Source organism: Stigmatopora argus, chromosome 2 (genome assembly GCF_051989625.1).
Source record: "Stigmatopora argus isolate UIUO_Sarg chromosome 2, RoL_Sarg_1.0, whole genome shotgun sequence".
Classification (NCBI taxonomy): domain Eukaryota; kingdom Metazoa; phylum Chordata; class Actinopteri; order Syngnathiformes; family Syngnathidae; genus Stigmatopora; species Stigmatopora argus.
Window position 1 is genome coordinate 3,669,450 of NC_135388.1, and position 13,737 is coordinate 3,683,186.

At 44.4% G+C, this 13,737-nt stretch overlaps 2 protein-coding genes across 5 annotated transcripts in view; one reads left to right on the plus strand and one right to left on the minus strand.

Moving 5' to 3' along the window:
• kif13ba (kinesin family member 13Ba) overlaps positions 1–13,525 on the plus strand; it is a 36,157-nt gene extending 22,632 nt beyond the window's left edge. The window contains exons 13-37 of one of the 4 annotated variants that reach the window (XM_077589710.1): positions 61–195; positions 258–391; positions 509–595; positions 1,451–1,641; positions 1,712–1,976; positions 2,099–2,261; positions 2,650–2,805; positions 2,881–3,030; positions 3,116–3,241; positions 3,328–3,659; positions 3,746–3,878; positions 3,960–4,115; positions 4,787–4,886; positions 4,952–5,078; positions 5,171–5,226; positions 5,813–5,937; positions 6,011–6,286; positions 6,517–6,669; positions 7,541–7,618; positions 7,694–7,744; positions 7,832–7,979; positions 8,223–8,347; positions 8,431–8,493; positions 9,083–9,485; positions 10,718–13,525. In XM_077589710.1, the coding sequence (XP_077445836.1) occupies positions 61–195; positions 258–391; positions 509–595; positions 1,451–1,641; positions 1,712–1,976; positions 2,099–2,261; positions 2,650–2,805; positions 2,881–3,030; positions 3,116–3,241; positions 3,328–3,659; positions 3,746–3,878; positions 3,960–4,115; positions 4,787–4,886; positions 4,952–5,078; positions 5,171–5,226; positions 5,813–5,937; positions 6,011–6,286; positions 6,517–6,669; positions 7,541–7,618; positions 7,694–7,744; positions 7,832–7,979; positions 8,223–8,347; positions 8,431–8,493; positions 9,083–9,485; positions 10,718–10,908 (3,924 nt within the window). In that variant the 3' untranslated portion in view covers positions 10,909–13,525. Of the gene's footprint in view, positions 1–60; positions 196–257; positions 392–508; positions 596–1,450; positions 1,642–1,711; positions 1,977–2,098; positions 2,262–2,649; positions 3,031–3,115; positions 3,242–3,327; positions 3,660–3,745; positions 3,879–3,959; positions 4,116–4,786; positions 4,887–4,951; positions 5,079–5,170; positions 5,227–5,812; positions 5,938–6,010; positions 6,287–6,516; positions 6,670–7,540; positions 7,619–7,693; positions 7,745–7,831; positions 7,980–8,222; positions 8,348–8,430; positions 8,494–9,082; positions 9,486–10,717 lie in introns of all 4 variants that reach the window. The other 3 variants (XM_077589719.1, XM_077589728.1, XM_077589700.1) reach the window with 3 other exon arrangements.
• Positions 1–13,737, minus strand: part of eprs1 (glutamyl-prolyl-tRNA synthetase 1) — a 96,181-nt gene that overhangs the window by 37,029 nt on the left and 45,415 nt on the right. The window lies entirely within an intron of this gene.

Consider the following 13,737-nt stretch of genomic DNA (forward strand, 5'->3'; position numbering starts at 1 on the left):
GCTTGAAAATCTCCATTTTTTAACAGTGTGTTTTAAACCGACTCTATTCTGTTTTGATAGGAGCGTCAGAAGCAGCTGGAGAGTCTGGGTATTTCCCTCCAGTCATCCGGTATTAAAGTGGGAGACGATAAGAGCTTTTTGGTCAACCTCAACGCGGACCCGGCACTCAACGAGCTGTTGGTCTACTATTTAAAGGTACACACACGGCGCAATGAACGACTTCATCGGACTAAATTAATCCCCCGGTCCGTCTTTAGGAGGTCCACACCCAGGTGGGCTCGGCAGATTCGCAGGACATTCAATTGTGCGGCATGGGAATCCAGGCTGAGCATTGCGTTATCGACATCGGTGCCGATGGTGCCGTCATCATCACCCCGTACCCAAATGCTCGGTAACAACCACAAACATATCTTCATGTCTGTTGTCTCTTTAGAAGTTCTCACAAGCTGGATTTTCATTGCCTATGTGAAAAAAATGTTGACTCCGGTTCCAAAATCAATTTTGACAGCACGTGTGTAAATGGGTCTCCGGCCTCGTGTGCGCTGCAGCTTCACCACGGCGACCGAATCCTTTGGGGGAACAATCATTTCTTCAGGTAATATATATTAGGAAATAGGGATGTCCCAATCACATATTTTTGCATGTGAGTCCAAGTGATTCGATTTTGAGAATCTGTCCATAACCATTCCCGGCATGCCTTTAAACTACTGTATTTACTCGCATATAAGCCTCCCCGCATTCTTAAAATTGCTTAAAAATTTTGAATTTTACAATTTCACGCGTATAACGCCGCCCCTGATTCATAATTTTCACCTCAATATTCACGATTTTAATAGGGAGTACAAATGTGTTAGTTTGAAGGGAACATATTAAGAAAAATCATCACGTGTTGTATTTCTGAGATACTATATGAATCAAAAGCACATTATAAGGGTCAATATCATAAGGCAGTTAATATGCCTGTCTTTGTAAATGCAAAATATCTAGTTATTTAATTTGAAAAAATGAATACGTCTATCTTGATGAGAACCTGATGCATTTTAATGACGGAAATGACAATTTTCTTATCAGAAGTTAAAGATGTTGTGGCAACCAAATTTGCTTCTAATGTCGAAATTTTTATGAAAGATAGATTTTTTTTTTATTGAATTTCATTCATAGACGTCAAAATAAATGTTATTTAGTGTTTTATCTGTTTATCTTCTTTCTCATTGTTCTCTATTTTGAAATAAATGACCGTTTCGGCCGCATTGTCGTTATGGCGTTTCGTCTATGCCACCTTGCAGTTTCGTGCATGTCATCTTTTTATGCGCGTATAAGCCGTGGTACGGCTGCCGCACCCTCGATTCAGTCATTTTTTTTTGTCCGACAAATGTGGCTTATATGCTAGTAAATACGGTAGTTAAGGATACGCTTCCAAATTTCGTCTCACTCACCCTTTTCCATGCAGGATCAACCTTCCCAAGCGTCGCGCTCGGACCGGCGACGACGAAGAGGGTGACGGCGGCGCCGTGAAGAAGAGCGGGAGCAGCGAACAGCTGGACGCCGACGGAGACTCGGCCAGCGAGGCGTCCAGCGAAGTCAGCTTCTCCTACGAGTTCGCTCAGACCGAAGTCATGATGAAGGCTCTGGGCAGCAACGGTACGCGCCAACGCCGACGCCATCAGGAAGCACCGATGTTCACGCGCGCTATTTTTTTTGGGCCCGTCAGACCCCATGCAGAGCGTCCTGCAATCGCTGGAGAGGCAGCACGAGGAGGAGAAACGTTCAGCCCTGGAACGGCAGAGGCAGATGTACGAGCAGGAGCTCCAGCAGCTTCGTCGCAAGCTTAATCCGGACCGCCTATCCGGCACTCTTCCGGCACCGCCAAGCGCCGGTCAGCAGTCACATTACCGTAGCATGGAGAGGCTCAGCGTGGGAGGAATGACCCACTCCAGCAGCGCTCAGAGCCGATTGAGACAATGGAGCGAGGACAGGTCAGCGACGAGTCCGCTTCAAATGTTTGGAAAAGGGGGAACATTTTTTAGATCTTGGTCTAGTAAAGAAAGCGCATTTCCCTTTTCTACCGTCTTCCTGTACTCCAATTGTTCTCCTTCAGGGAAGCCGTGTTGGTGAGGAGTTTGAGGCGACTGCGGGAGCAAATTGTGAGAGCCAACCTCCTGGCGCAAGAGGCCTGCTTCATCTCCGAAGAACTGGAACGTCACACAGAGTACCGAGTCACCTTGCAGATCCCTTCAGACAACCTCAATGCCAACCGCAAGGTGGGCCAGTTCAACCGCACTTTGGTTTTCAATTTGAGTTTCTCATTTGTTTGTTGATGAGCGGTTGTCAAAATGTGCTACGGGGGCCACCAGTGGTACGCGGTGGCTGCCTCTAGTGGGACGTGAAACCATGTCAAATGTTTTCTTAATGCACTGCATTATGTAATCAAGTTCAGTTTGGTTGCATTCGATTTAAACAACAAATGATTCGCATTTTATTGTTTAATACCTGCTTCTCTCTGAACATTTGAGCCGCTTATGATACTGGAAGAGGAGGGGCGAATAAGCAAATGTATTGGACGTCTAACCTCAATGAATTAATACTTAAGAATAAATATGCGAAAGCCTATTTAATGTTAGTCAAGACTGTTTTCTTCTATTTGCTTAGAGGGATGCAGTGCTGAGCGAGCCCGCCATTCAAGTGCGACGTCGTTGCCGCGGCAAGCAAATTTGGAGCTTAGAGAAGACCGAGAACCGCCTGGTGGACATGAGGGAGCTCTACCAGGAGTGGCAGGACTACCATCAGCACGACAACGACAAACCTGTAAGTTCGGAGCAGATTTCATATCTAGAACTCGGGTGTATTAACAAAATTGTCCCAATCTTTTCGCCCGGCCAGGGGATGCGCTCGTATTTCCGCAGGGCCGACCCGTTCTTCGACGAGCAGGAGAACCACAGCTTGATCGGCGTGGCCAACGTCTTTCTTTCCTGCCTTTTCTACGACGTCAAGCTGCAGTACGCCGTGCCCATCATTAACCAGAAAGGAGAGGTAAAGAATGAGTTCCAACGCTAAAGATGCTTTAAATAAGGCATTTTTACAAGGATAAATAACATTTGGTTGTCTCGGTCTTGAGGTGGCCGGCCGTCTTCACGTGGAGGTGGTGCGGGTCGGGGGGGCTCTAGAGGACAACGTCGCCGGTGGAGACGATCCAGACAACAATCTGGATTTAGAAATTCAAGACCGCAAACTCGTCTGTATGGTGAGAAATGGATCGTGCTCGCAGGTTTTTAGATTCTCGACTAGAATGTTGCTGAATCATCATCGTCATGTGTCAATGTTCCCCAGATTAAAATCCTGCAGGCTACCGGTCTCCCCCAGCACCTGTCCAACTTCGTCTTTTGCCAGTACTCATTCTGGGACCAGCCCGAGCCCATCATCGTGGCCCCCGAGGTGGACCCGGCGTCCTCGTCGCCCGGGAGCAAGGACCCGCACTGCATGGTGGTGTTCGACAGCTGCAGGGAGCTGGCCGTGTCCGTGTCGGAAGATTTCATCGAATACCTGACGGAAGGGGCCGTGGCCATCGAGGTGTTCGGACACAGGCAGGCGGACGCGGGCAGGAACCCGGCCTTGTGGGACCTGAGCATCATCCAGGCCAAGACGCGAACGCTGCGAGACAGGTGAGGAATATTTTCTTCATCTTTTCTTGGAGCCATTTCCTTACTTCACTAAGTGACCCAGACATTTTACGACACACAACGTTCAGGTGGAGCGAGGTGACGCGCCGGCTAGAACTCTGGATCCAAATCCTGGAGATCAACGAGAACGGAGACTTCGTCCCGGTGGAAGTCGTTCCCGCCCGTGACGTCAACACCGGCGGGATATTTCAGCTTCGACAAGTACGGTTTTAGAGGAAGGGTGGGTGGACCCAAAGAGCCAGGCCCAAAGTAAACTTCTTCTCCGGCTTCTTGTTTACGCAGGGTCAAGCGAGGAGAATCCAGGTGGACGTTCGCTCCGTTCAGGACTCGGGCACCATGCCGCTCATATCAGAGATCGTGCTGGCCGTGTCGGTGGGCTGCGTGGAGATCACAAACACCATCGGCGGCCCTGACGGAGATGAGATGGACAGTTATCAGGTGAAAGTGGGGAGTCAACTGCTGCCCTGACGTGTTGGGATTTATACTCCACATTGTACAGTGGTACCTCGACATAAGAGTGCCCCGACATACGAGCAATTTGAGATACAAGCAACATTTTGAGCAAGTATTTATCTTGAGATACGAGACAAATTTTGCTATACGAGCAGACAGCGGACGCGAGAGGCTACTCATAAGAACATCATGGCCACTGTTTCTCTCCACGCAACTCCCTCGTGTAATGTCTCTATGAGCACTGGGCGGAGCATTGCTTTTTTTCATTGTTTTTTTTTCCGTTAGTCATTGCGAATGGCCAGGCAATCGCTAATACGAGAGGAGTATACTACTTCTCGTTGGCAAGTGGTCGTGCGTTATCCTATTGTGAGGACGTGTGTGCATCATTTTGGGAATATTTTGAAGGAAAGACAAAAGCTAACAACCCTCGATAGGTTGCATCTGAAAGTCAGGGTGGAAGCGGGGCAAATAGAGCCAGAAGAAAGGTATCAACATTTAAAACAAAAATAGAATTAGTTTAGTGTAAGGTTAGATTAAACGTATTTTTGAGTGTCTGCATCGTAATCCAAGTTCATTTCAATTTGTTTGTTATGTTACGAGCGCGTTGCCGTGCAAAAAGTCCCCGCCCCCTCTCTAACATCCATTTTGTCACGTAGGAGCGAGATCTGGAACGTCTGCGTCGTCAGTGGTTGGCAGCACTCACCAAGAGGCAGGAATACTTGGACCAGCACTTGCAAAGTCTGGTCAGCAAAGCAGGTAGGCAACCGCGTAGGTGGTTATATTTTGGATTATTTGCGTTAACCCCCAGTATCCACGTGCAGAAAAAAACGAGGACGACACGGATAGGGAAGCTCAGCTGTTGGAATGGCGCTTGACACTAACGGAAGAGCGGAACGCCGTCATGGTGCCTTCGGCGGGCAGCGGGATTCCGGGAGCTCCTGCTGAATGGTTTGTTTGTTCTTTTTGTCAAAAATATGATTAATTTTTAATTCGATAAAAGATCCTTGTTCCCGTTACAAAGCTTTTGTGTTCGGCCGCAGGGTTCCACTTCCAGGAATGGAGACACACATTCCGGTGCTTTTCCTCAACCTGAAACGTAAGTTAAAACTTTTTGGTGTAAGAAGTACTTTTAATTTGGACTCCTCGGTGATAGGGGTCCAAATCTTTTAATTTCAATGAGTTTATTGCCGGTAGACCTCATGGGAATGTGTAAGGAGGCTTAAATAAGTTTTTATGAATGTTTTGGTCTCTAAATAATTCAACTATTAAAATAGTGTTTGATGCATTCGTGAAATACTGTATTTTTCAGATTATAAGTCGCACCAACCAATGAATACACAATGAAGAGGGAAATAATATATGTCCCACTTTTGGGAGGCCAATGTTTTTTATTTTATCGGAAACCAAGATCAGATGTTAAAGTGAGAAGAGTAAAATGGAGGACAACGTGCCAAATATGCATCTGTTAACAAAAGAGTTTTTCAAATAATTTTAGCTTAAACAAAAACAAGATATAACACATTTCTGTGGTCGGAGAGAAAAAAGGCAGGCCCGGCCTAACTATGAAAAAAAGGGCTACTTATAGTCCGGAAAATACGCTAATTAGTCCTTTGGTCAATTCATTGTGGTTCGACAAAGATGCGACCCACATAAATGGAGGTACTTCCCATTTCTGTTTCCAGCTGACGACTTGAGCTCCCAAGACCAGTTCGAGGTACCCGACGCGGGAGGCTGGGATGCCACGCTAATCGGCGAAGACGAGGACGACTTCTTCGACCTGCAAATCGTCAAACACTACGACGGCGAGGTGAGGGGGCGACCATCGAGTGCCTTCCGACTCCTCGGAGCCGGCTAAATTGAGCTCGCCGCCCCCCTCCCAGGTAAAGGCGGAGGCGTCGTGGGACTCCACCGTCCACGAGTGCCCGCAACTGAGCCGCGGCGGCGCTTGGCCCGACAGCCGCGTGTACCTCACCGTGCGGGCCGTGGTCCAACTCAGCCACCCGGCTGACATGCAGCTGGTGCTGAGGAAGAGAATCTGCGTCAATGTAAACCCCGGCCGCCAGGGCTTCGCGCACAACTTCCTCAGGAGGATGTCCGCGCGAAGCACCATACCCGGATGTGGCGTCACCTTTGAGGTGGTCTCCAACATCCCGGGGGTAAGACCAGTAGACCAGGGGATGCTAACGTATGGGGATGCTAACGTATGGGGATGCTAACGTATGGGGATGCTAACGTATGGGGATGCTAACGTATGGGGATGCTAACGTATGGGGATGCTAACGTATGGGGATGCTAACGTATGGGGATGCTAACGTATGGGGAGTGATAAGGATCAGGATGGTTTTCCTTCCGGGTGGATAACTCTGTACCCCTTCACTCATTTTAGGATTCCCCTGGATCGGAGGACCGGGAGATGCTAGCCCACCTCGCCGCCAACGCTCACAGCAGCGAGTCGGCCGATGACGAAGCCGCCATTGAGAAGTACTTGCGCAGCGTGCTCAGTCTGGAGAACATCCTCACCCTAGATCGACTCAGACAGGTACGTGACGGAATTGATCATTACTCTATTATTTTGAAAATAGCTTGTCCTTATTACACCCGCCCTGTCTTGGTTTTTTCCCCCGTTACATCATGTGAGATTTTGTCCTGTTATGACTTGTCCTTTCCTGGGTTGTACCATCATGTTTTAGCCAGTCCCATCCTGACCTCATCATAATTGCAAACTCTTTTGTACTGTCATGTTGCATATACAGCGGTACCTCGAGATACGAGCTTAATTCGTTCCGGGACTGAGCTCGTATGTCGATTTACTCGTAACTCAAATGAACGTTTCCCATAGAAATGAACTAAAAACTAATTAATTCGTTCCAACCCTCTGAAGAAACACCAAAAACAGGATATTGGATTGGAAAAATATTTTGATTTGTTCTAATTTGCCATCTATCAACAAAGTAATAAATAACTAGTGGTTTAATAGTACTAAAATTAGATGGATTTTGCGGAGGGGAGAGAGAGAGAGACTTTTTGCACGGCAACGCGCTCGTAACATAACATAAACAAATTTAAATTAACTTGGATTACGATGCAGACACACTCAAAAATAAATTCAATCTAACCTTACACTAAACTTAATTCTAATTTTGTTTTAAATTTTGATTTTAACTCCCTTTCGCCAGGTCAAAACAGTGCTGCAAAAGAACATATAAACAGTTTAAATATTTTAACTTAATTTTTATCTCATTTGAAAGTGCAACAGCAAAATTTATGGTTAATATGTGGAAAAAAAATACAGTCCCGGCTCTTTGCCATTGCACTGAATTGCATTGTATTTTCAGCACTGTGTCTGTGCCGTTTAGGACTTTGTCGAAAATGTATATTGACATTAACATTTCTTAATTTGTGTGTTCAAGGAGGTGACGGTGAAGGAGCAACTCGCTGCTCGAGGACGAAACAACCGGCGAAGTCTGAGTTCTCCATCCGTAAATAGGGTAAAAAAAAATCATAAAGTTGACCAACAGCGATTTAGATTTACCCGAATAAAGTCACATTTGCTCTGACCTCAGCTCTCCGGAAGCAGACAAGACTTGTCCACCACCTCCCTGCTGGAAGACAAGGTAACATACTACATTTAGCGCCGTAGACGTCAACGACGGCCAAAATAAGTCCAAAAAAAATTCACACCGCCCTTGGGTGGTGTTCAGGGTCGCTGGGAAAGCCAACAAGACATCTTCATGCCATCTGCGTACCACCGCACGCTCCCGCGCCCGGCTTCGTCACCCTCTACGTACTGCCCCCCAGCCCCAACGTCCTCGTCCGACGCCGTCGGCCCGCCGCAAAGCCAGGAGCCAGGTTAGACCTCTGGGACATCGCTGCTGCCTTTATTTCTTCTTTGGCTACTGCTCCTTTCCGTTCATGCAAAACAACTGTATTTTTCTGCCAATCAGTTTGTACGCACGCTGTCATTGGTGCTTCAATTGAAGTGATCTTAATGTTCTTTTCTCAGTCTGGTCGCTGCTTCTCTCCTAACTTTTCACGCTTCCTCTGCTTCCTGCATTCCTTTTCTTCTTTGACCCCCCCCCCCCCCCCCTACAGGTCGTTCAGGACTCGCTGCCTCTTATCTTTCAGTGAAGGCGTTGGTTCCGCAGATGCCCAAATTGCTCAAGTCTTTGTTCCCGGCCCGCGACGACAAGAAGGAACTGAGGCCGCATAGCCAGCAGGTGGGACAGATTCTCTCGAGGACATTTTTCCTCAGTCGGTAAATTTTTTTTAAAAGTTTTTTTTGTTATTTTGTGTCGTCCAGCAGCACGTACCGCGCATCATGTCGCCACCAGGCGGAGACGAAAACAGGCTGAAGGCGGACACGGTGAGAATGCCTGTTTTTTGTGTAGTCACAATCCAAAGTGCACGTCATCGTGTTCCCATGTTGGCAAACCTTTTATTGAAAAGCAAGCATGCGGCCCTTGTATGGAGCTAAATTAAATGTTCTCCCCGGGCCCGCGTGGGTTTTCTCCGGGTACTCCGGGTTCCTCCCACATTCCAAAGACATGTGAGGTAGGCTAATTGGACACTCTAAATTGCCCCTAGCTATGAGTGTGAGCGTGAATGGTTGTTTGTCTCCTTGTGATTGGCTGGCCACCAATTCAGGGTGTCCCTCGCCTCTGGCCCGAAGTCAGCTGGGATAGGCTCCAGCACCCCCTGCGACCCTAGTGAGGATAAAGCGGTTCAGAAAATGAGATGAGATGTAAATGCGCAAAATAATAAGACATAAATTAGTGGGTAAATCTGAATTTTATTTCAGTTCCATTGATGGCGTATTAATGGCAGCCAAAGGAGTTCGTATTTAAAAAATGATAATAATAATAATAATTTCCATTAGCAAGAGGCCAATGGAGAATTAGCGCTCAAAGGGGGGGCTGCAAAGTTAAGCTGACGCTGGTTTTGCTCGTGGCCAGGCCGCCCCTCCGCCACGAGCGCCGGCCAGAGAACGGCGCCCCGACCCGGCCGACGCGCCTCCTCTCCCCGCGCTCGACCCGCATGACGGCACCCCCCTCAGCCCGCTCAGCCAGTCGTCCAGCGGCTACTTCTCGGCCAGCGTCTCCACGGCGACCCTGTCCGACGTCCTGCGACCCCCCTCCTCTTCGTCCTCGTCCTCCTCCCTGGTCCTGGCCGAGCCCGCCAATCACGACGGCGCCGCCCCGCGTCGCTTCCTCTCTGAACAGAAGCCGACGGACGAGTGGCTGAGGGACGGCGTCCGCGTGGCCCTGGGGACCGGCAAGACGGGCACCGTGCGCTACCTGGGCGCCACGCACTTTGCGGAAGGCGTGTGGGTGGGCGTGGAGCTGGACTCCCCCGCAGGTGAGAAGCGACTCCTCCGCCGAACCTTTGAGCCAAGGGTGTCAGAAAAGTGGGCCGCTTTAACGTCAACTTGATTTCACGTGGGCCAGACAATTTTAGATATAATATTTAGATTTTTAAAAATAAATGGATTAAAAGAACTAAATTAAAAGCCCCAAATATTCATTTTTTTACAGATCTGAAACAATGTTTATTTTAGCTTTTTTTTATATATATTTTTCGATTTTACAAAATGATTTTTGAACTAAAAACACAGAAAAAAATGATTAAAATAATGACAATTATTGATTTAAAAGGGGGGAAATCAGGAAATTTAATATACAGCTATACTCCATTTTAATTTGATCCTAAAACAGAAAGTCGGCACTCATGATTTACTTTCTCGGGCCGCACAAAATGATGTGACCGGCCAGATTTGGCCCCCGGGCCGCCACTTTGACACATGTGGATTAAGCCACTCCATTCAATTCAATTGTAGTTGAGACCATCTCAGCGCCGTGACGTTACTAATAAATTTAGTTTTTGTGGGTTCCACATTTTGTGGGTTCCAATGCATTTGTATCAAAAAAGGCTCTTTTATGCCTTATTTTTGCATTATGTTAAAGGTGTTGTGCCATTCAAGTCCCCTGCCTAATTTTTGAATGAGGACAATTATTTATTTTTTTAAGTCTGGCTCAGGCTGCGAAGGTTTTCACGCATTATGTTATTTCACGTATAGTTTTTTCCTTTAACTACAAGAGAGCGACTTAACCTTAAACTGACGATATACCCAAAAATTATATACATTTTTTGCAAATGTTAGTTCCCTTTATTCTTATTTTTAGTATCATGTTTAAATGCCTATCGCGTTCTTTGTTCAGGGTTTTATCAAATAATATTCCTCCAAAAATATGACTTATTCTCCAGTGCAACTTTTTCCCTTTAATTGTGCATTTCTTGGGTTGTGCGGCCTATACAAGGGTTATAAAATACGGTAATTATAAACACATCTATTAATGAATACAATCATTAATAAAAGCTAAATTGAAAACAGAATCATACATTCTGTCTATGGACCCCACACCGTAGTTCTTATTACCTTATCACCGGCAATGAATTCAAATTTTTCAGTTCCATTGATGACGCTAGACAGCCAAAACATTTAGACTGGGAGGGGCCAATAAACGAATGTCCATTCTTTGGCCCCTCCCCAAATTATTTTTAAACCACGGCATTTATTCCTCTTTCCCAAGGTAAACACGACGGCTGCGTGGGCGGCCACCGCTACTTCCAATGTCGGCCGGCGCACGGCATTCTGGTCCGGCCCGAGCGCCTGAGCTCCCGCGATGGGCGACGCGCCCCCCCGGAGCCGGCCGCCACCGCCCCCCGAGGCCCCCACGTCCCCGTCCTCAAAGGTGAGAACCGCAAGTCCTGGAGCAGCTGAGACGCCGTTTCCGAACGCCTCGTCACGATTCCCACGAGGGGGACACTTTTTTTTTTTACCGTTTGTGTGCAATAAGTCGGCTTTTTTGGCCTCCGTGTCGACGTCGAGGATGACACACGGGAGCCGCGCATTGTGTTTAAGTGCATTTTATTTTGAAAAGACTCCAGAAAAGTCTCGTGTTGTTGACGAAAGAGGAAGAGGAAAAAAAAACAAGACGCCGTGCACTTTTTAGTGAACATTCCGGTGACGTCCGCGGCGAGGCTACTTCCGGAAGTAAGCACGTTGCATCATGGGAGAGGTAGGACACACTTGTTGAGCCCTCCACATTGATTTTTGTCTTTTTTTTTTTGGGCTGTATTTGTCATGACTCGCCTCTGCAACAAGCAGGTCAGTGAATATTTTTAATATTTTTAATCTTGTTAACACACAAATAGAAATATGGATGAGTGCCAAGGAGGATTATCAGAGCCACACTGATGACGTTTCACTAAAAACAGTTGCCGTTTCAGGAGCAATAAATTATGGATAAAGTTGCCAAAAATGGTCTGCATTATGTTTTAAATTAATTTCCACTTTATCGTGACAATGTCATGTTTTTAAGTCCACTAAAAAGCCAAAAAAAATCTGAATTTTGTCATTTAAGTATGTAGAAAGTTGAACTAAAATCTAAATGAGAATGGATCATTCAAAAAAAATTCAAAGAAAAATAAGCAGGTGAATTTATTACTAAATATACTTGATTGGTTTTTGATGCACAATAATTGTTCACTTGTATTATTGCAATATTTTCTATTCTGTCTTCAGTGTGGCTCTAATAATGACAAAAGAGCATCCATCTACAAAATAATGATAATAATCGGTCATATCATGAGCAGTTTTTGCGTCTTATCAGACATATCACATATTTTATTTATATTTGAACGTACACGCGTGCCTCTGCCGCACAAATCTGTCATGAAGCCTTCTTTACCTTTATTGTCCTTTTTATGTTTTTCTTTTTTTGAATTGCACAAATGATTTTCTTGATTCATCGCTGCTATTAGCGCTCCCCTCTATTTGTAGTCCACGCGCAAATTTTAATCTTTTTTTTACTCTTAAATGGAAGATGGAGTTATGTTGGATTCCCACCAAATTGGTGCAATTGTGAGAAATGAGTTGGATTGGTGCCAGGAACGATTTCAATTTAAGGTGGTGATGATGAAAGTGCTTTTAGCAAATTGTGGTTTGAAGGTGGAGGAGAAAGTAAGTAAGTTTGTGTGTGCCTGTTGGGTCTTGGAAGGTCTTAAAAAATTGATGTAAGTCGTGGAAAAAAACTGGGAAGTTATTGTCATCCTAATTTTAAAGCAACTCTGCCAGGGTGAGAAATGTTGGAAAAAAAATTCTATTCAAAATTTGACATTCGGACTTGTAGGAAAAAATAATAACTTTGTTTATTACCATGGTAGTCATGAAAAACTAAAGTTTTAATGGAAAAAAAGTTGATTTCACAAGGTAAAATTAGTAGTGTTGATAAAAAGTTAAATATTTTTGTGGGGGAATATTGCAATTTTAACACCAATAGTGACGCCTTCATGAAATAATATATAGAGATTTTTTATTTTTTATTTTATCAGATCCCTTTGTTGAAATTTTGGCAATTGCTAACATTTTTAATCTTTTTTTTTAATTCTGAGAAAATATTTTTATTTAAAAAAAAAATAGCAAGATAAGTTGGTGAACTCTGAATTTCTGAGACAATTTGACACAATTTTAGGGCAAATTAATTCTAATTCTAGGTGGTCATTTTAAAGTGTAAAATAAACACCATATTTGAAAAAAAATCCCCCAAAATATACATTTTGGAGAAAAAAAATAATGCTTAAAATCCTTGCAATTTTTTTTTTGATGAATTTTAATTCCTACGACAATTCACGGAAAAATGAACGAATAAAAAATAAATCGTCTCAAATCAAGGGCCTTTATTCACAATTTTATGAGAAATAAGTCATATTAAAATTTGGAATACAGTAAACATGAGAAAAATCTTGTTATACAAAATTCTACTTTTCTAATTAGGATTTTTTTTCCCTTAAGTGTTGTGTGCTTAACATTTCATTGTAAGGAGAAAGTTGTCATTTTACGCTAAAATAGTAATTCTGTGAATGTCATACATTCAAATGGCGAGTCGATTTGAGGAAAAGAAAAAGTTGTACTTCCAAGATTCAAAACTTTATGGGGGTGCTGTAGCTGAGTGATTTTGGTGGGGCTCACCCGCCAAAATCCGGACGTTCGTTCTCATCTTGCTTGTATTTATTGAAGCTGAATTAATGTTGCCAACATAAGTGCGGAAAACAATGCAAAATATGTATTTGGTCGTCACTACCGCCACGTTAATACTGCATAAACTGACAAACATTTCATATCAATTATTAGCAATCAGCTTATTTTTTTGCTACTGTATCTGTGCGGCCATCTAGAAAGGGGTTTGGAGCACCTGTTTTATTTTGTGATTAATTTAATTTTCTGTCACTATGCTGCAATCCAAAGAGCGTGTATTATATGGGGGAAAAAGCATCTATTGTTTTTTTTTAATTGTATCATTTGAGCAGTAATCTGATAAAGAGAAATGAGAAATCTATTAGTGTTTTTTTTTTTTTTGTCGATTGTCGTGCGGCATTATCGTGTATTTTTTAGTGGGTGGGTGACCATATATGAATGAAACTTTTAAATGTAAGATTTACATTGTTCTTAAAAGGCAAATTGTTTTTTTTAATGTTTGTTTAATTTACTATCAAACTTGGTATACTTGTATTAGGGCTCAGTCCTAGTTAAACAAAGTTAGCATGTTAG